This window comes from Corythoichthys intestinalis, chromosome 13, assembly GCF_030265065.1.
Source record: "Corythoichthys intestinalis isolate RoL2023-P3 chromosome 13, ASM3026506v1, whole genome shotgun sequence".
Lineage (NCBI taxonomy): Eukaryota > Metazoa > Chordata > Actinopteri > Syngnathiformes > Syngnathidae > Corythoichthys > Corythoichthys intestinalis.
The window spans coordinates 47813037-47835479 of NC_080407.1; the positions used below are offsets into that span (position 1 = coordinate 47813037).

General features: G+C 43.3%; 1 protein-coding gene across 6 annotated transcripts in view; it reads right to left on the reverse strand.

Annotated features, from left to right (window-relative positions):
• Positions 1-22443, reverse strand: part of ppargc1a (peroxisome proliferator-activated receptor gamma, coactivator 1 alpha) — a 436445-nt gene that overhangs the window by 33059 nt on the left and 380943 nt on the right. For 4 of the 6 annotated variants that reach the window (XM_057856330.1, XM_057856331.1, XM_057856332.1 and 1 more), the window contains one exon: positions 246-440. In XM_057856330.1, coding sequence (XP_057712313.1) covers positions 246-440 — 195 coding nt within the window. The remainder of the gene's footprint in view (positions 1-245; positions 441-22443) is intronic. The other 2 variants (XM_057856333.1, XM_057856335.1) reach the window with 1 other exon arrangement.

Here is a 22443-nt window from a genome sequence, read left to right on the forward strand (position 1 = left end):
TTTGAATGGAATTAGCATTTAAGAGCCATACTGATTTGAGTTACCGCTTTTGTTCCTGCGACTTCATTGGACTTAATACGTTTAAAGGCTCAAATTGAGGGCAGGAAACGGTCAGTTTTCATGCGCGACAACCCGATAGCGAGCTGACTTCAAGCCCATGGAAGCAACAGAACAGATTTGTGATCCGGAGCTAGCGATTCCATACAATGTGGCAGAAACAGCTAGGATAAATGGAAAGACTTTACCAGGGAAGGCTCCTCGGGCTCTGGGGTGCGAGGAGAGCCCGAGGGGGAGGAGGGACAGCTCTGGTCACTGGCATTGGTCACGTCCCCATCTGCCAGAGCCTCAAACGAAGGCAAACCGTCCTCATCCACCGGGATGCTATCCAGGGTCTCTGTAAGCACTGCCAGCAAGTTGGCCTCATTTTCTTCATCTATCTTCTTAGCAGGCAGGAAAAGAAATAATAAAGGAGACAGACAGACAGACACACAGAGAGAAAGGGAAAATAGGACATTTTAGTCTGGAAGTTGTAAATCTTTTCCTCCCAGGAAAGGAAGAGTGGTGGGTGGTTGCATGCAGACTTATTGTTAATACTGTTTTTTTTTTCTTTCCTCTTTAGGAGCTGGCACTATTCTGGCAAACAAAATTTTCTCCCCTCTTGCAAAGTGAGTCAAGCCTGTCACTCATATTTTAAACACGCAGCTTTAGTGGACCAAAATAATATCTTCTTCCAGAAAGCTATTACCGAGCCTGACAAATAGCAAGTATGAAGTGATATGGATGAGTTGCGAGTTCAATCCCTTCTTCCAACAATGTAAAGTTAGGGTATCACTCGGAAGGTAGCATCATGACTTTACATAGTGAATTCATGACTTGAGTGAATGTTCTGTTCACAAGGATGCAGCTTTCTGGTCCAAGGGTTCAATTTGAAACTCAAAAAAATGCATTTAAAAGCTATTTTTCTTTGGATTTTTGGGGCGATTGAAGTCTTTTTTTTTTTTTTTTTTTTTAATTGAAGCAACTGATTGAAGTAATGTTGTTTTCCGTTTGGGCCACATTTTGCCTTGGACATTTTTGTCTTTATTGTTCAATCCAGAAATAAGTTAATAAATATATATTTTCAAACGACAAAACATTTCAATCCAAAAAAAAAAAAAAAAAGTTCAACTATAGAAAAAATGCGAAAAAATATTTGAGACTCAAATATTTTGCATTTGAACACATTTAATTTTTTATTTTAAAAAATGTTCTTTTATTTTAGCAATCCTTTTAGTGTAGGGGCCATATTATGGGTAGGACATTGGTGTCTAAATTATTAAATCCCCCAAAAAGTTGCTTCAATCAAAACTTCAAACAAAAGCAAAAATCATTTGAAAAATAAAATTGCCTTCCCCAAATTTTTTCCTTTTTTTAAATAATATGCAAAGCAAATGACCGTCTAAGGTGCCAATCATGTGATCTGTTCGAAAAAATTATTTTGACCCATTATAAAAATATCTTTTTTGTTCATTTACTAATTTTTGTTGTTTCCTTTAATGCTTTAAAACTTGTGTATATATATATATATATATATATATATATATATATATATATATATATATATATATATATATATATGAAAGTCAATTACATGCAATGACACTTTTCGGCCATTAGCGGGGCCAGGCCCCCAATTAAACTCCGCTTATGCTGCGTGATTGTTCTTTTCACAAAGATGCAGCTTTCTGGACCAAAATAACATGCAATTCGGGAAAGCCATTACCAACGCTGAAAAATAGCAAGTAACGAGGAATATGGATGAGTTGCAAGGTCAATCTGTCCGTCCAACTATCTAAAGTCATGGTACCACTCGGAAGGTAGCACCATGACTTTACATAGTTCGTAAATTCATGACCTGTGTAAGTGTTTTGTTAACAAAGATACAAAGAAAGGGAGTTTTTACATGTTCTGGGTTCTAAAGCGAGCCGAAGTTATGCGATATGTTTTGATGAAAAATTTGTTAAAAACTGATGGGGTGCACCAAAAGATGGCAGACGTCTGCCATCTTTTGATTCATCTCAATCTTAATCGTATAAAAGTTATACTTCCAACTGGGTTAGGGTTATCTGTCCCCCACAAAAAGAATAATAATTTCATTGGATGAGTTGCGAGTTCAATCCCTCCATCCAACTATGTAAAGTCAAGGTACCACCAAAATGTAGCACCATGACTTTACATAGTTGGTGAATTCATGACCTGCGTGAGTGTTCTATTCACAAAGTGTGAGCCTGACTTATATTGGTTAGTAAAGCTAACCTAAGTTTCATGATATGTTTTAATGAAAGATTTGTTTAAACCTGCTTTTTGTGGTGTTGTTGGCCTCATCAAGCCGTGATCTCAAACTCTCACTGGAGTGTGAAGCGGTTGGTATGAAGATCAACACCTCCAAATCTTGGACCATGATTCCCAGCCGGAAAAGGGTGGCGTGCCCTCTCCGGATCGGGGTTGAGATCCTGCCCCAAGTAAAGGAGTTCAAGTATCTTGGGGTCTTGTTCACGAGTGAGAGTAGGAGACAGCGGGAGATTGACAGGCGGATCGGTGCAGCGTCTGCAGGGATGCGGACTCTGCACCATACGCAGTTGTGAAAAAGGAGATGAGCCGATAAGCTCTCGATTTACCAGTCACCTATGGTCGAGAGCTTTGGGTCATGACTGAAAGAACAAAATCCCGGATACAAGTGTCCGAAATGAGTTTCTTCCGCAGGGTGTCCAGGCTCTCCCTTAGGCTGAGAAGCTCAGTCTTCCGGGAGGGACTCGGTGCCGAGCCGCTATCCCTCCGCGTTGAGAGGAGCCTGGTTCGGATGCCTCTGGGACCCCTCCCTGGAGAGGTGTTCCGGGCACGTCCCATCAGTGGGAGGCCCCGGGGACGACCCAGGACAAGCTGGAGAGACCGTGTCTCTAGGCTGAGAAGCTCAGTCTTCTGGGAGGGACTCGGTGCCGAGCCGCTATCCCTCCGCGTTGAGAGGAGCCTGGTTCGGATGCCTCTGGGACCCCTCCCTGGAGACGTGTTCCGGGCATGTCCCACCGGCGGGATGACCCAGGACAAGCTGGAGAGACCCTGTCTCTCGGCTGGCCTGGTAACGGCTTGGGATCCCTCCTGAATAGGTGGTTGAAGTGGCTGGGGATAGGGAAGTCTGGGCTTCCCTGCTAAATCTGCGACCCAACCCCGGATTAAGTGGCAGATGACGGATGGATCGATGGATAAAACTGGGCCACATCTGATGGGGGTCCACCAAAAGATGGCAGACATCTGCCAAAACTTTTGGTGCAAAGTAGTAACTACATAAGGCAGGGATCCCCCAAACTATTCCACATATCAGTTCTAATCAGTTGATTGTAGTCAGGTGGTGCTTGTTTTAGCAAAAATCTCATTGGTTAAAAGGTCAGTACTCGATTGGTAGGAACAAAAACCAGGACCAGTTTGGACACATAAAGCATCATTTTTGCATCTCTTGGCTAGTTTACGACAGCAATGTTCTCGTCACACTCTTGCAACTCATTGGCTCCCTTTGACGGTGAAAGTCTTCCAATCCATTACAAGTGGGAGGGTTGGCAACTATCCCTTCCAATTCCAATGGATTGAACGTCTGCTAGTGACTAACTAATTGAAATTCACAGCAGAAGGATGATTGCACGTCTGTCACAACAAAGTTGTTTGCTTGCAAACGCACCCGTCACAGGAGGTTTTTTGGAAGCCGATAAGTATTATTATGCTTCCCCCGACAAAATGTCAGCGTCCGCCACTAGTTATTTTCACGTCCTCCCACCCCCGCTTCAATTTTCATTTAGAGATGACACGGATGTCTCGGATGTTCAGTTAGCTCGCTAACAGTGAGGAAAATGTTAATCGGATGCTCAGTGAGTCGATCGTCTCCCTAACAACATGAGCACTCTGTCATTATTAGAAAATGATGAAGGGGACATATTTCATTGAGATAACACGATGTAGACTGGGGCCGTGCCACACAGGCAAGCAAAACGCCTTGCAGGAAATTGCTCTGTATGAGGTGTCATGCTGTTTAATTACTTGTAAGGAGCTTTAAATCCACCGCGCCGGAACGGTGTGCAACCCTTTTTTCGCTCCCCGGTGTCAGAAACCTGACGGTCTCAACTGCAGCCCAGACTCCTGAGGGATCCAGTTTCCAGATATGGTCCTTAGGATTCCTTTGTTTGGACATATGTGAACACAGCAACCACATTTGGAAGACAACACTTCCGTTCCAATACAGGTGAGAACTTCTGGATACCTCATGACGCGATAAGATATGCAATATGGTCACTTTCTGGGTCATCCGGGTATGTCCCCAAATGAATAGGCAAGTGACTCTTAAATGCTGTAAAATTAACATTAAGTAACCTGTAAATGCGCACAAAACCGGGAAGACTGGCTGAGAATGCTCTGTTTTAGTGCAATTAAGGGCGCTAAACGTCCAAGCTATGTTTGACCCTCACAGTTAAAATGGATTGGACATCTAGCGCTGTCAATGGCAGCCAAAAAAAAAAAACTATACATAACCTTTTGGGGAACAAAGTATCGCGATACATCATCATTTCGACATATTGTCAAATCCCTAGGTTCGATACTTGGAGCGGTTTGTTTCTCGCGTTTCTCCTGCCGTCTATGTTAGGAAACGTCCACAAATTATATAACCCGGACGAAAAATATTGACTAAAGATCAATGGAAACACGCTTTCAACTTCTAATTACTGTAATAATTGGCAATAGAAGGCCACTATTTAAGATATCTTAAATTTTCACCATATCTGTAGGAAACCTATGGGGAATTGGTGGACGGTCCCTAACATAGGAAGTTTCTTCAGCGCACGCTTTTCAGTAAACATTTGAACCCTCCTTCTCAAAATCGTGACACCAAGACATAAGAATTGAGTGTTTACTTTTTCAACGCCAGTTATTATTTCTTCAGTTACTGTTCCAGTTGTTTCATTAAATGCTAGTTATGGTATTTGGTAACAAGCTCCTCGGTGGCAAGGCCCCGGGGATCGATGAGATCCGCCCAGAGTTTCTAAAGGCTCTGGATGTTGTAGGGCTGTTGTGGCTGATACGCCTCTACAACATCGTGTGGACATCGGGGACAGTGCCACTGGATTGGCAAACCAGGGTGGTGGTTCCCCTTTTTTAAGAAGGGGGACCGGAGGGTGTGTTCCAATTATAGAGGGATCACACTCCTCAGCCTCCCCGGTAAAGTCTATTCAGGGGTGCAGGAGAGGAGGGTCCGTCGGTAAGTCAAATATCTTGATTCAGGAGGAGCAGTGTGGTTTTCGTCCCGGGCGTGGAACAGTGGACCAGCTCAACACCCTTGGCAGGGTCCTCGAGGGTGCATGGGAGTTTGCCCAACCAGTCATGTATTATGTACATTTTGAGAAGGCGTTCGACCATGTGCCTCGGGGAGTCCTGTGGGGGGTGCTCCGGGAGTACGGGGTACCGAGCCCCTTGGTAAGGGCTGTTTGGTCCTTGTACGACCGGTGTCAGAGTTTGGACTCCACCAAGGCTGCCCTTTGTCTCCAATTCTGTTCATAACTTTGATAGACAGAATTTCTAGGCGCAGCCAAAACGTTGAGGGTACCGGTTTGGTGGCCTAAGCATTAGATGTCTACTTTTTGCAGATGATGTGGTGCTGTTGGCTTCATCAAGCCGTGACCTCCAACCCTCACTGGAGCGGTTCGGAGCCGAGTGTGAAGCGGTTGGGATGAAGTGGGCACCTCCAAATCCCAGACCATGGTCCTCAGTCGGGAAAGGGCCGCGTGCATGCCCTAACCAGGTCGAGGATGAGATCCTGCCCAAAGTGGAGGAGTTCAAGTATCTTGGGGTCTTGCCCTCTAGTGAGGGTAGGAGGGAGCAGGAGATCGACAGGCGGATCGGTGCAGCGTTTGCAGTGATGCAGACTCTGCACCGGTCCGTAGTGGTGTAGAAGGAATTGAGCCGAAAGACGACGCTCTCAATTTACCAGTCGATCTACGTTCCTACCCTCACCTATGGTCACGAGCTGTGGGTCATGAACAAAAGGACAAGGTCCCGGATACAAGCGGCCGAAATGAGTTTCCTCCGCATGGTGTCCAGGTCCGATAGGGTGAGAAGCTCGGTCATCCGGGAGGGACTCAGAGTCAAGGCGCTTCTCCACGTTAAGAGGAGCCAGTTAAGGTGGCTCGGGCATCTGGTTCGGATGCTCCCTGGACGCCTCCCTAGAGAGGTGTTCCAGGCATGTCCCACCGGCAGGAGGCCCCGGGGACGACCCAGGGCACGCTGAGAGACTATGTCTCTCGGATGGCCTGGGAACACCTTGGGATCCTGCTGGAAGAGCTGAAGAGAAGTTTGGGCTTCCCTGCTAAAGGCTTTGCCCCCGCGACCCGACCCCTGATTAAGCTGAAGATGTCATTAGCACGAATGAATGCTTATAACAGATGTCAATTAAGTGTCATCCGGCAAATTATGTCACTTTTGTGTCACCTATTAACCCAAATAAATCAACAAATAAGCCGCATTGAACTAGAAGCCGCAAAATTACGGCAATTCAGATCCATTGATGGTGAAAGACATCCAAGAGTGAGGACAGGAAAAACTAGGGGACAACAGTGCGACATTGGTTGCCATTGACGTTGATAGACCTTCAATCCATTTCCACTGGGAAGCCCTCCCAGTCAAAACCGATTGACGGATGTCATTTTAGAGCCCAAGATAGCATCCTATACTACGACATGTGCAGATGGCTATGAAGCCTGCTGGCTAACATGGTTGCATTCCACTTATATTGATTACTACTGGGCTGCGGGTAGACACGGGGGCAGCGGGAACAAAGAAAGGAAAATAAAAAAATAAATAAACGTCTCCGTGGAAGCACTTTCTCACCCATCCCCGCTTAATGGACCTCGCTGAATTAAAGAGATCTTAACAATCCCGGGCTAATTGTAGGATCACAATATATTAACCCTGCTGCAATTCTAAAGGGTGCCATTCTGTGGCTGTTTTATTCCAAATGCTTCAATTAGCCATAAAACATGCTGGCAAGTGCTCGGCAGAGCTTCCCCTCCCGCCTCGGTCGCTCCGTGTCGGCCGAAAGAAAGAAGCTTGTTCATTATTAGGTGAGGTCCTTTTGTTATCGGGTATGGCTGTCTTTGAGATTGTCCTCGCCATTAACTATTTTATTGAGTTTCCAGACCAAGGCATTGTGTTCCAGGAGATACTATTCCACCGACTGATAACGGAGGTGAAAAGAGCCGCTTTAAACAAACACTTGCTTCTAAACTCTGGCCAAAATTAAATCTGCTAATTGCTTCTTCAGGCTTTCAAACCCCCAAAAAACATCTCAAACATATCTCCACTGTTTTCCGCTAGCGATACAATACATCATTTCCGAGTTAAAAAGATGTGCGAAAGCAAAACATCTGCGATTAAGTGGGTCATCGGCAGTTAAAGTTTCATTTATCTTGCTTTGCGCCGTGACAGTTTAATTGCGTTGCTTCATCTAAATCTTTCCTGGATGGTCGTGTTTCATCAGATTTCAGACAAATCGTGTCAGCTTTCAACCACGGGATAAGCTAAACAAATCATGTCACTCTGCCAAAAACTCTGGGAGGACTAAACCAAGGTGAGTCCAACATATGGCCGAGATGGGGGAAGGGGCGACTACGAGTGACGGATCGGCGCATCCCGCTAAAGAACTCACTCAAATAGAAGGTGATTACAACCTGGTGCAGCCATGCAGCTATAGGTAAGAATCCCCCCTTGTGTACCTGACGGAGTTCCAAACCATAAAACTAAAATGTTAAACCTCCATGCGCGCCGTCGCTATGATTAGCTTTAATAAATAGCAGCCAACTGGCTCTTGTTATCATCCCAAGTTACTCCCAATCCAATCGTTTTATGTGGTGCTGGTGCTACCGTGACTTTGGAATAATCCATTAGTCCTGCTCGGAATCCGCCACTCGGCGTCTCCTTGTTAAAGCGCACGAGCTATGCGGATGAACTGACATTAGGCGGCATTGCAGGCTGGCTGTTTATATGGTAGATGTCTGTCCGAGCTTTTTCTCCGTGCGAGTAATACATTAGAGAGGAAATGGTTTGACCCATCAATGAAGATGTGCGTGAGTGTAGGAAGATATATCTCCTGGGATGCATTCAACACTGTTAGAACAATATCAGATGAGCTGATGAGGCACTAGAGAGGAACAGAGAATGTGAGAAGATGCACATATTAATGCACTGTATGTGTGTGCGACCTAAGCAGTTGTATCACTCGTGCGAACATACACTATCATAACGTCTTATCATTAACTAACAATAGAATTGCCATGGTAGCTAAAGATTTTAAGTAGAGAATTTGCACTTTCATTTTGTTATTGAAATATATTGAAGAAAAAAAAACAATTTTCAAATTCATATGCATGTGATGTCACACCCAGAATGAGCTTAAGAAGTCTGCTAGCATGCTAGCCAAAGGCGTTCTATTCTCTTGTTGCCGTTCTGTACTAGCTTGCGCCGAACTAAAAAGCTAGAAATGATTGTCAATGAAATTAGATCCTAATTAGTCTTCATTTCTCAGCTGATTTGACCCCGCCCACTCAACAATCTCCATACAGAATATGATGTCACACCCAGAACAAGCTACAACAGTCTGTTCGCATGCTAGCCAAAGTCTTTCTATTCTGTTCTTGCCGTTCTGTACCAGTTTGCGCGGCACTAGACAGCTGGACATGATTATCAATGAAATTAGATCCTAATTAGTCTTCATTTCTCAGCTAATTTAGCCCCGCCCATTCAAAAATCCCCATACAGAAGATGATGTCACACCCAGAATGAGCTGCAGCAGTCTGCTAGCATGTTAACCAAAGGCTTTCTAGCATGCTACCCAAAGGCTTTCTGCTCTCTAGTTGCAGTTTTGTACTAGCTTGCACAGCACTAGAAAGCTAGACATAATTATCAATGAAATTAAATCCTAATTAGTCTTCATTTCTCAGCGGCCTTAGCCCTGTCCACTAAAAAATCTCAATACAGATTATGATGTCATACCCAGAATGATCTGCAGCAGTCTGTTAGCATGCTAGCCAAAGTCTTTCTATTCTCTTGCTGTCATTCATTACTAGCTTGCACGGCACTAGAAAGCTAGACATGATTATCAGTGAAATTAGATCCTAATTAGTCATCATTTCTCAGCTGCCTTAGCACCGCCCACTCAAAAATCTCCATACAGATGGTGATGTCACACCCAGAATGAGCTGCAGCAGTCTGCTGGCATGCTAGCCAAAGGCTTTCTGCTCTCTTGTTGCAGTTTTGTGCTAGCTTGCGCGGCACTAGAAACTAGACATGATTATCAATGAAATTATATCCTAATTAGTCTTCATTTCTCAGCTGCCTTAGCCCCGCCCACTCAAAAATCCCCAAACAGAAACTGATGTCACACCCAGAATGAGCTGCAGCAGTGTGCTAACATGCTAGCCAAATGCTTTCTATTGTCTTGTTGCCATTCTGTACTAGCTTGTGCGGCGCTATAAAGCAAGACATAATTATAAATAAAATTAGATCCTAATTAGTCTTCATTTCTCAGCTGACTTGGCCCCTCCCACTCAAAAACATCCATACAGTCGTTTATGTAACACCCAGAATTAGCTGCAGCAGGTTGCTAGGATGCTAGCCAAAGGCTTTCTGCTCTCTTGTTGCAGTTTTGTGCTAGCTTGCGCGGGACTAGAAAGCTAGACATGATTATCAATGAAATTAGATTTAATTAGTCTTCATTTCTCAGCTGCCTTAGCCCCGCCCACTCAAAAATCTCCATACAGAAGATGATGTCACAACCAGAATGAGCTGCAACAGTCTGTTAGCATTGTAGGAAAATGCTTTCTATTCACTTCTCATCGTTCTGTACTAGCCTGCGCGGCACTAAAAATCTAGACATAATTATCAATGAAATTAGATCCTAATTAGTCTTCATTTCTCAGATGCCTTGGCCCCGCCCACTTAAAATTCTCCATACAGATGATGATGTAACACCCAGAATGAGCTTGCTAGCATGCTATCCAAAGGCTTTCTATTCTCTTGTTGTCGTTCCCTCATTCTGTCACATGGACTAGAAAGCTATACATGATAATCAAATAAATGAAATACGAATAAGTCTTCATTTCATAGCTTCCTTGGCCCTGCCCACTAAAATAATCTCTATAAAGAAGATGATGTCACACCCAGAAAGAGCTACAGATGTTTGCAGTCGGTTAGCATGGTAGCCAAAGGCTTTCTATTCCCTGGTTCTGTCCTAGCTAGCGCAGCACTGGAAAGCTAGACATGATTATAAATTCTGGTTGTGATGTCACAACCAGAATTACTGAATAAAAGTAGGCGTTCCCTTTGGGTGGAAGAACTATGAAATAGTAATAGTAAAAGAACAGATTTAAAAATAAACACGGAGAACACCAAACTCCCATGTGGTACGTTAAAACTGTTCAGTCTATAAGTCTCATAACTGCCAGAGACTGTGATTGACATCCAGTTCATTTGAAATTCAAATGGATTGGTCATCTAGTAGTGATAAACTCATTTCAATTCACAGCATCTCATTATTCGGAGCATTCGTGACCCATTTTATAAAGCGAATATTCTAAGTATAGTGAGTAACTTCAGTTCCAACTACATCACTGAATATTGAGTTTAAACTTGGGCTGCAGCTATTGATTATTTTAGCAGAATAATCGGAAAAAAGTAATCGGATAAGGAACAGAAAAAATTAAAACACCGCAGCTGAGCCTCCAACCATATAAAAAAATAAATAAATGATGATCTAAGTACAACAAAAGAACAACTAGCTAAATTGCATAACAAAAATACGCTAGCTTAAATGCTATAAAATGCTAACTTTTTATTTATTTATTTTTACCAATTAATAATTACATTACAAATGCATTAAAAAAACATCAGCTCAAACAACAACTTAGCTTATGTTGGTCTTAACAAGGAGCAGCTTGATTCAGCCATGTGAATGACTTATATTCACTGTCGCCACTAGAGGGCAGTGTATCCAGCCAAATCAATACAACTAAATGCAAACACTGCACAAACAAACCATTACAACACCACTTAAACAATAGAACTACCAAGGGTAGACAACAAAGAACATTTGGCTAACTTACATAGCTCGCCCGCTAGCTAAAATGCTAACTTTTTTTTTTTTTTTTTTTTGCAATGATCTTAACAAATGGTTTAAACACATATTCCCCCCAAAAAACGACTAAATATACCTGTAAACTAAATTCAGATGGCATTCAAAAAAAAATTAGCTCAAACAAAAACTTATCTTACGTTGGTCTTAACAGGGAGCAGCTGGATTCAGTCATGTGATCACTAGTTTAAACTTCTGCTAACTTTTTTTTGCTTTCAATTCGGGAATGCTGAACTTTGAATATGTGCTTCACAGAAGCGTTTTAAGAAGAGGACATCACCTTCACGCTTCCACAGCTGGCCACCGTGTGTGCGAGTGTGTGTGTGGGTGACCTTCCGGGCCTCACCGAGCCCATCGATAGTGTTTTGTCGCCGTTACTGCGTCCTTGGAAGGACGCCAATGTGCTGTATCAAACAAATTGCGCACATCGTTGTCACAATCCGCATCGTAGTGGAAGGCGGGCGGTGTGTCGGCAATATCGCAGATGTATGGTAATTGAAATGGCAGAATCTTTTGGGGGGAAATGCAGTCAATTTGACGGGGCGGCGAAAGAAGGTCACCGTATTCAATTTGCGCTGAATGGCGGCGTGACAGGGAAACACCTGAGAGCACACGATCTTATCAAGGCCTCACAGGCGCCGCCACTTACCCACTGGCTAAAAGCTATTTGCTGATTACCAAATAAACGCATTATCTTTTACCTTGACTTCTGTGTGCGTGTGTGTATGAGCGCCTGGAAGCAGGTAGAGGCGGAGTCTCTTATCCTGGTCGTGACTTTGCAAGCGCACTATCTCAGCTGTCTCCACCTCCCCGCGGCCCCCCAACGATTGTCGCGTACTTTCATGTGCCATATGGGCTCGACAAAGAGGGAGGACTTCACAAGGCTTTTGCTTCCTCTTTACAAGTAAGGAGAACAAAGCTGGTACAAGGTTCATCTTTGTCGTACATCAATGCCGCACATATGGAAGTGAGCATTCAGGGAGGTGTTTGATGGGGCTCTTCCACACCAAATTCAGCCAACAAACCTTTCCTGTTAGGTTTTTTTGTGGGTCAGTTTGACCTGCTGCAAAAAAATCTTCAGTTTATCGTAAATTGTATCACTTCACAACAGAAGGATAGTCTTCCCTGTCACACACTTATCTGACCTATCTTCCCTATTCTTATCCTACTGGTTAGTAGGTGTATCCCCTCCCCCAGTTTAATGTAAGGTCTGTTGTGTGTGTTGTATGTGAAGCCTTCCGCTCGATGCTTTCCAGAAAACGCGCTGGTGGCTAGAGCTGCTAGCTTGGACTTTTAGCCTAGCCGTTAGCGCGCTCACCTGCGGTGCTGGACGCGCCGTGCAGCGCGGTATCAAGTCCTCACCTGGACAATGGGGACGGACCGCATCGTGAGGTGCGGTTCCATGCAGAATAGTTACATAAAGGTATTCGTAAATAGCTTGCACTGCTACTTACAGCTAGTTAGCATACATGTATAGCCTCATTTTTCACTCTTTCCCGCATTTCTGAATGAAAAACGACAACTAAACCCACTTGATATATAAACAATTTGGGGGGGGGGGGTAAATAAGTAAGTGAACCCCCTCAGGACACTTAAAGAGCAATTCAAACCAATTTTAATTTTAAGTCCGGTGTGTGCCCAATCACTGATGAGTGGTTTAAAGCTGCCCTGCCCACTATAAAACACACACCTGGTAAGAATTGTCTTGATGAGAAGCATTGTCTGATGTGCATCATGGCTCAGTCAAAAAAGCTGTCTGAAGACCTGCGATCAAGGATTGTGTATTTGTATGACGCTGGGAAAGGATACAAAACCTCTAAAAGTCTGGATGTTCATTCCCCGTGTTAGAGTTAGGAAAATTGCGCCATTTATAACATTTATAATTTTCCTAACTCTGACAACCGACAGTCAGAGAAGTTGTCTACAAATGGAGAGAGTTTGGCACTGCTGCTTCTCTCCGAAGGAGTGGCCGTCCAACAAAGATGACGCCAAGAGTTCAGCGCAGAATACTCAGAGAGGGAAAAAAGAACCCTTGAGTGTCTGCTAAAGACTTACAGAAATCACTGGCACAATCCAATATATCTGTGCACACATCAACTATTTGTAAAACAATTGCCAAGAATGGTGTGACTCCACAGAGGACGCCACTGCTGTCTAAAAAAACATTGTTGCTCGTTTAATGTTCGCAAAAAGGCACCTGGACACGCCACAGAAGTTGCGGCAAAATATTTTGTGGACCGATGAAAACGAAGTTGAATTGTTTGGGGGTAACACACAACCTCATGTGTGGAGGAAAAATGGAACAGCTCACCAACATCAACACCTCGTGGAGGGAGCATCATGATTTGGGGCTGTTTTGCTACCTCAGGGCCTGGACCACTTACAATCATTAATAGAACAATGAATTCAAATTTCAGAATGTTTTGCTGGAAAACCTGAGGCCGTATTTCAGAAAGTTGAAGCGAAAAAGAGGATGGATGCTGAAACAAAACAATGATCCAAAACACAGAAGTAAATCAACTTCAGAATGGTTTCCGAAGAACAAAATACATGTTCTGGAGCGGCCAAGTCAAAGTCCAGACTTGGACCTCATTGAGATGCTGTGGCATGACCTAAAGACAGCGATTCATGCCAGACATCCCAGGAATCTGATTGAAATACAGCAGTTTTGTAGAGAAGAATGGGCCAAGATTAGTCCTGATCGATGTGCCAGACTGATCTGCAGCTACAGGAAGCCTCTGGGGGGGTCCACAACATATTAAATGTGATAGTCCACTTACTTATTTTTCCCCTTTCTGTCATTGTTTGCATACTATCTCCATTAAAATAATAAAACAGATAAATGTTTGGCTGGTTTTAGTTCAACACTGTTTTTTCATCTGTGTGATTTTGACAAAGATCAGATCGCATTTGATGGTGATTTTGTACAGAAATAGGAGAAATTCCAAAAGTTTCAGATACTTTTTAATACCACTGTAGACTGGGAAGGGCGAATTAACGTTCATTCAATCGAAACTATTCGCAGCTAGTTTATTTTTTACGAATTTCAAGGGGATTTACAGGTAACTTCCTGTTGAATTTGAGTCACTGTCTATTTATTACTGGGTCACTTCCTGTTCTGTAACCCCAAATCAACAGGAAGAGACCCAGTAATGCCCCAAAATCTACAGGAAATGACCTCGAAATGCCCCAAAATTAAACTCATTGGTTGCCATTGAGTGCCATAGACTCCGAATGATAAACTCAAAGAGCTTGTTTTTCTGTTGTTTTTTTATCGTCTATTACTATTATTACCTGGGTCTTTCCCAAAGGGAAAGCCAAGGTAATGTTGTTCTGCAACTTTAGCCAACGTATTATTCTTAGTTCATCTTATTCTCCGCATTTTTTTGAGCCAATGCGCAACCCAAACCGTAGCACCGATCGGCACCGTTCAAATATCGGCACCACCGGAATTTTCGCGAGACGATGGGAATTTTTCAAACTCCCCCGAAAAATTTTCCGTTCGCCCGTAAACGGCAATTTTCTGAAAAAAAAAAGTTTCAAAATGTATCTAGTCCTCCAATTTTTGACCAAATCACATAATTTGGGCATCAAAAATTCCGGGTGAGGGGCATAAAAGTTTGATACAGAATTTGGCAAAAATTTACGGTTCCCCGGAAATTTGCCAAAATTTTTCCTATTCATTTTTAATGGGAATTTTTTTCCCCGCCCAAATCAACAGAAAATGACCTGATATCAATAGGACGTGTCCCCCAAACTTCCCCAATTCCATTGACGCTTATGATGCGTGCCGCCATTGACGGCCAAATTTCCCATTCATTTCTCATGGCATTTATTTTTTTTTAAATGCCATTGACGGCCATGTTTCTCAATTGTATTGATGCCAATGTAATTGGATTCCGTTGACGACTATGTAAGACCATTCCATTGACAGCCATGGACGTCCAATTCTCCCAATCATGTCTAATGGAATTTACTTTGTTTAATGCCATTGACTGGCATTATTGTCCATTGATAGACCTGAGTGGTGCTAAGATCTGTTTCTCCACACAGGAAAGACCCAGGTGTAATTTCTCCAGAAATTGCAGTTTCTAGTTCTAGAATGATTTCCTGACCCATGTATGATAACTGTTAAATCGCCATAATTTGAGATAATCGTTATCGTGAGGCTTGTATCGTAAATCTTATCCTGAGGTACCCAGAGGTTCCCAGCCCTAATGTTGATGTGTCACGACTGTTATCATTCCCAAATCCAATGGGAGAATCTTGCAAGTAGGGAAGATTAGAAAAGAATTCCGTGGATCCAGATCAGTGTTAAATAATACAAGGCGTGTTATTACGTGGCATTATGGCAACATGTTGCGGTGTGTGTGTGAGTCTGGGGGAGGGTTGGATTATTGGCTTAGTGTTTTGGCCAGGTTAACGTGAAACAGCTCTGAAAGGCTCTTAGCCGAGATTACCCCATTGGCTAAAAATAGCCGTCGGCGCCTGATGCACGCCGGCTCCAAAAGACCACTATCTGATGCGTGCTTGGGTTCAATTACACACCTGTAGATACTGACGACGGTGACAGGGAACCACTGGGGAGTTTGGGATCATCTGGGTAGGCTCACCAAACCGTGCTGCAATGAGCAGCCGCTTCCCACTGGGACTGAGTGTGGAGGAGAGATAGTGCAAGACCAAAAAAGGATGCTCCCTTCCCTTGCTCTTTTTCCCAAACCTTCCCAGAAGGGACTATTGTTTGGGATCCGACCGCCTTCTACCGCTTTCTCCTTCCAGGAGAAACAAATCCTCCGCCTCGGGAGCCAGAGGAGGCGGGGAGATTTGCGATGGCGGAATGACGCCCGAGTGTGCGCCTTTTCAACTGAAACCGGTGTGCGATAACAGCAGAGATTAGGAAGGGGTGGCGCCTTTTGGTGACTGTGGTAATTCATACACCCCTTTGCTGAAGCGCTGAAGCAGTGTGGGCGGCGTATTCGCAAATGTCAGCATAAATTTGCAAAATCAAACGCTCAGCAGGGGGCAGGAACGGGAACAATAAGAAGCTCGGACGAGACTGTGTGTTTCTACCAGTGGCGATTGCTTTAAGTCAGCAAAGGAAGCTCAGCTTTCCCTAAAATGTCCAAAAAATGAGATATCAAATGTATACTGTTGTGTGAACATATCATTTATTGAATTTTGTTCAGAATTAGTATCTTTTTCAGCATCGGAGAATGGAAGTGTGTGGATGGTCCGAACAGTTTTAATGTTTCACAATGAGTATGACATACTCCCATGGCAAAGCAGTGAGCAGGAAGGGGTTATGGGGGAGCAGAAGAAAAGAAAAGAAACACAAACAACAACAAGAAATACATTGAACGCCTACACTAACTATGAATATGTTATCGTATTTCCGGTTGACACCATGTGGGGGGCCTGTTGACCAGGGAAATAATGAGTTGGGGGGTCTACAAGCTAAGTGATTGGGAGGGGTGGAGTGTACACAAATCTGTGATCTAGAAACCAGTAATCGTGTGAATCCCTTGTGAGTGTAAGCGCGTCGGCAACCGCCCCATCGCCAATCCCGGCACAGGGATCCCCCACCCGAGCGCGCGCAATCACAACCAGCCGCGCGCGAGCCCCACCAAACACGTGACAGCCATGCAAACGAGCGGAGACGCTGTGCGGGCGCCAACCCAGGGCCACGGCCCCCACCCAGCCAGCCTGGGGAGGGACGGAGGGCGGGGGGGAGGGCCAGCGCAGCTCATCCCTCCTCCCGCAACCCAGCAAAGCAGCCATCATCACCCCGGGATCCAGCATGGTCCCTGAGCCACCCGCGTCCCCATCAACCAGCCTTCAGGGATGGGAAGAGGGGACGCACCGCCAACCCCACGCCCAACTCTGTCCGTCCACCCAGCCCACGAGCCACAGCCACAGCCCCCCAACCGGCACAGCACGCAACGGGACCCCCAACAGCCCACCAAGCCCAGGGCAGGGCAGGGTCCCCCGCTAGAGCAGGCGACACCCAGCCAATACACCGGCGACAGTGACCTGCGACGGAGCGCTGGGCGGACACCCAGGCAGAGAAGAGAGGGGAAGGCAGAAGCAGGAGAACACCGAGGAGCGACACGAGACGCGAGATCAGAGCCCCAACCTCCCCCTACTCCCGCGGTCAGCTGCCCATGCAGAGGGAAGGGCACGCCAAGGGAGCCACGCCATAGAGAGAAAATGTGGGACCCACCTACAGCCCTATTACTGTGGCTGCCAGGTCCCCGGCTGGCAGCCTTTACCCAGCACCGTGATGGGAGTGTGTGGAGAGGGTAGTGCAATGTATGCATTAAAATATGAGAGCTCGTCTTGGGGCAGTGGGATGGCTGCAAGGAACAGAATTAGCAGTATTGAGAGTGCATTGTTCCACGACTGCGAAACGAGACAATTCATTGGCTATAGGCTGGGTTTATCCTGCCCATCAGATGCTGTGCGTCCTATCGGATGCTGTGTGTCTCGAGGAGACTATAAGCAGTGGGCAAGGCTCAGCTGTCTCGGACGATCTATTTCTCTGCGTGATGATTGGATGATCCGTCTAAGGTTGAAATGAGCTAATCAGTGATCTTGTCGTGTTAAAATTCACAGGAGGCATTTTTAAATTTTCACTCGTGCTGCAACGATTAATCGGTTAACTCAAAGTAATTTCAATTAGAAAAAAGATTCAAATTAAATTTTGCTGCTTCCACTATTCGTTTAATTAAAGTGGCGTTGTAATGATTTGTTTCGAAAGTGTTTGCATTTACTTTTATTTATTTGGGTGGATACACTGCCCTCTAGTGACGGCAATAAATATGCTATAACTCATTTCACATGGCTGAATACAGCTTGTTAAGACCAACATAAGCTGAGTTGTTGTATAGGCTTATGTTTTTTAAAGCATTCTTAATTCAGTTTATAGGTATATTTAGCTATTTTTTTGTGGGAATATGTGTTTTAACCATTTGTTAAGAGTATTATTAGTAATTAAAAAAAAAAAGCATTTTATAGCATTTAAGCTAGCGGACTGTTGCTATGCAAATTAGCCAATTGTTATTTTGTTGTACTTAAATCCTTTTTTTTTTTTAATACTGTTTGAGGCTAAGCTCAGGTATTTAAGTTTTTTATGTTCCTTATCCAATTTGTCAATTATTTGAACTAACTAGTTCATCGATTAATCGACTACTAATATAATCGATAGCTGTAGCACAAATTTTCGTTCTGGTTGTCTGAGTTGACCAGGAGACGTTAATAATCGTCCTAGCGACACTTGCTTTGTTATGCTTAGTTTATGTGATCATTTTTGAGGATGTGCGGACGCTAACTGATACATACTAATCATTTTTATTGCTGTTTCGGCAGCTACTTGCAAATGCAAATTTGCTGTTATTAAAGATGAGACTGATTTTATTCCATTTTATTTTAGTTTCATTCTGCAAGGGTTGATGTCAAGAGCAGTTGAATAACATCAGCAAACCACATGGACGTCTTATATTGTCATTTTGGAAGTTAGCTCACTGTCTAGCTAGGACTTAGCTCCAGCGTCTTAGCGAGGACGGTACATTAACGTATCATACATGTTGTGGATGGTTTCATTTTTTTTTTATTAAGAGGGTTTTTGAGGTATAAAGGTTTGATTCCAATTCACGCGGAAATCCGGGTTACATTGCTAGCGCAGGAACGGAACTTGTTCGTCAACCGTGGACTACATGTATTCCTTTCACTTGAAAATTGGGCAATTGGACCCGCGACGACAGGAGTTTTAAAGGGAGAATCAGGCCCAAAGGAGCTCCGCAAATGCCGTCAGACCGCATGAGCGACAGAGCTCGGCGACGCGTGATCGCATGCTTGCAGAATGTCCATGCACACTATCTTCGTAAGGCTCTAAAGCCTTGGCATTTGAGTTTACTAGCTGCAAAGCCCACAACCTTTTACTCCCAATCCTTGGGCTTTGATTCAAGCTGGCGTGAGCCCAAACCTTCTTCTTCTCTACCCATCTGTCCTCATGTCTGTCTAGCCTAGCATAGACAAATTTGTCAGGACACCTGGCCATGATGGGTGGGGGCATCCAGCGCCGAGCAACAAAAAATCCCATGTGACTTACAGGAAACCTGTGCAACTGGAATTTTTTTTAAAGGAACAGAAATGCAGATCTACAGGATTTATCGTTGTTTTGGAGCAGATTTCCTCAGGGTCAATGATAGATGCCTCAAAGGCCAATGAACAGTTGAGTGGGAGAAGTCATAAAGACCAAGAAATTACTCCAAAACAAACAATTTATCCAGCCATGATTTTGTGGACCTTAATAATCATCTTTGATTGATCAATTGCGATCTGCCTTAATTCGACCACCCCTGTCCAGTTGAAAAGACATTAGGTCAACACTTCCATGCTGTTATCTTTGGCAGTACATCAGGAAATTATTGGCGCTAGCGCCCCCTTAACAACTGCGGCCCGAAATAGAGCGCGGACCTTCGCAGCCTGCCTGTTTTGAAGAGGTGTCAAACACAAGCAAAGGATTGGGACTGTGTGTCTTATTATACGCCGCATTTTGCATCAGGAACAATCGGCAACGGATCAAAAGGCCAGCCAAGGGACAACTCGTGATACCGAGTTTCTGTCTCGACGCATTACAAACTCTTGCGTGACATCAAGCAGTTTCACGATTAAGCAAATGTTACTTCCCATGTCAAACAAGTCCCCAACTCTTGGCTGGTCAACCACTGAGATAATCTTCAAATATGGAGTAGACCAAGCAGTGTAACAAATCGTGATACTTTGCATCCTAAAGGGTTATCGATACGCTCATGCCAAGAATGGAGATATCGCATATGAAAAGATGTCAGTGTTAAAAACTGAGGAACCAACAAGTTGCGACCAAAATCTTCCACAATAATAGTGTGTCAGTTGGTGCTCGATGAGATTAAGACTTGTAAGGCGAAAGATCGTCCATTCATTCGAAACCAGAGCCATCGACTTAATAATGTATTGACGGTTCAGATCGGTCATGCACTGTGCTTTGCATTCAAGTAGGTGGCTTGCCCACATAAAGAGGACTTATTCCTACACACACGCACGCAGCGATCTAACGCCGGATTTCTGTTGAAAAAGTACGAAAGCTGTACCCCAGACAAACAGGACTGATTGTCTCAGGAGATATTTGTTCAAAGTATTTATTATATTTTTCGTACCATGCATGCATTTTGAAACGTGAAAAAAATCGATGGGAGATTAGCCGCTATTGCATTTGCATCATAGTTTGCAATATTTACGTAAAATAAATGCTAACTGCACGTTTTTTCTGCTTTTAACCGAGAATTGAGACTTTTTACGTCCATATCTATAAAGAATTCAGGGATTTAAGCAATTATTCACAAGAATTATTACTGGAAAAGCTCTGTTTACATCAGGCGGCCGCTAGCTTCATTCATTAACAGACTAGCATTGTACTTCGACATATTTACGTAAAATAAATACTAATTGCACTTTTTTTTTTTTGCTTTTAACCAAGAATCAAGACTGTTTTACATCCATATCTCTAAAGAATTCGGGGATTCAAGCATATATTCACAGGAATTTTCACCGTAAAAGCTCCATTTACATCAGGCGGCCGCTAGCTACATTCACGAACAGACTAGCACTGTACTTCGACATATTTACGTAAAATAAATGCTAACTGCACTTTTTTGGGGGCTTTTAACCAAGAATCGAGAAATTTTTACGTCATATCTATATCTATAAAGAATTCGGGGATTCAAGCATTTATTCAGAAGAATTTTCATTGGAAAAGGTCTCTTTACATCGGGCGGCCGCTAGCTACAGACTAGCATTGTATTTTGACAAATAAAATAAATGGTAACAGCACATTTTTTTGCTTTTAACCAAGAATCGCGAGATGTTTACGTCCATATCTATAAAGAATTTGGGGATTTAAGCATTTATTCACAAGAATTTTTACCGGAAAATCTATGTTTACATCAGGAGGCCGCTAGCTACGTTCACTAACAGACTAGCACTCTAATTTGACATACTTACGTAAAATCAATGCTAACCTCACGTTTTTATTTTGCTTTTAACCAAGAATCAAGAAATTTTTACATCCATATCTATAAAGAATTCTGGGATTTAATCATTTATTCACATGAGTTTTCACCGAAAAAGCTCTGTTTACATCAGGCGGCCGCTAGCTACATTTACTAACAGACTAGCATTGTACTTCAATATGTTTGCGTAAAATAAATGCTAACCGCACGTTTATTCTGCTTTTAACCAAGAATCGAGACTTTTTACGTCCATATCTATAAAGAATTCGGGGATTTAAGCATTTATTCACAAGAATTTTCACCGGAAAAGGTCTGTTTACATCAGGCGGCCGCTAGCTAAATTCAATAACAGACTAGCATTGTACTTCGACATATTTACGTAAAATAAATGCTAATTGCACGTATTTTTAAGAATCGAGACTGTTTTAAATCCATATCTATAAAGAATTTGGGGATTTAAGCGATTATTCACAAGAATTATTACTGGAAAAGCTCTGTTTACATCAGGGGGCCGTTAGCTACATCCATGAACAGACTAGCATTGTACTTCGACATATTTACGTAAAATAAATGCTAACTGCATTTTATTTTATTTTTTTTTGCTTTTAACCAAGACTCGAGACATTTTTACGTCCATATCTATAAAGAATTCGGGGATTTAAGCATTTATTCACAAGAATTTTCACCGGAAAAGCTCTGTTTACATCAGGCAGCCGCTAGCTACATTCACTAACAGACTAGCATTGTATTTTAACAAATAAAATAAATGCTAACTGCACATTTTTTTTGCTTTTAACCAAAAATCGCGAGATGTTTACGTCCATATCTATAAAGAATTTGGGGATTTAAGCATTTATTCACAAGAATTATTACCGGAAAAGCTCTGTTTACATCAGGCGGCCGCTAGCTATATTCACTAACAGACTAGCATTGTACTTCGACGTATTTATGTAAAATAAATGCTAATTGCACGTTTTTTTTAAGAATCGAGACTGTTTTAAATCCATATCTATAAAGATAAAAAAAAAAGGGCCAAGTGGGTGCAGGTTTTCTTTCCAACCAATGAAGAGGACACCTTTTGACCAATCTGATCTCTTACATGGGTAAGCAGTTAAATTTTGTCAGGTGCTGCTTGTTTCAACAGAAAATTCATTGGTTAAACTGTTTGCGCAGTATCGGTTGGAACAAAATCCAGCA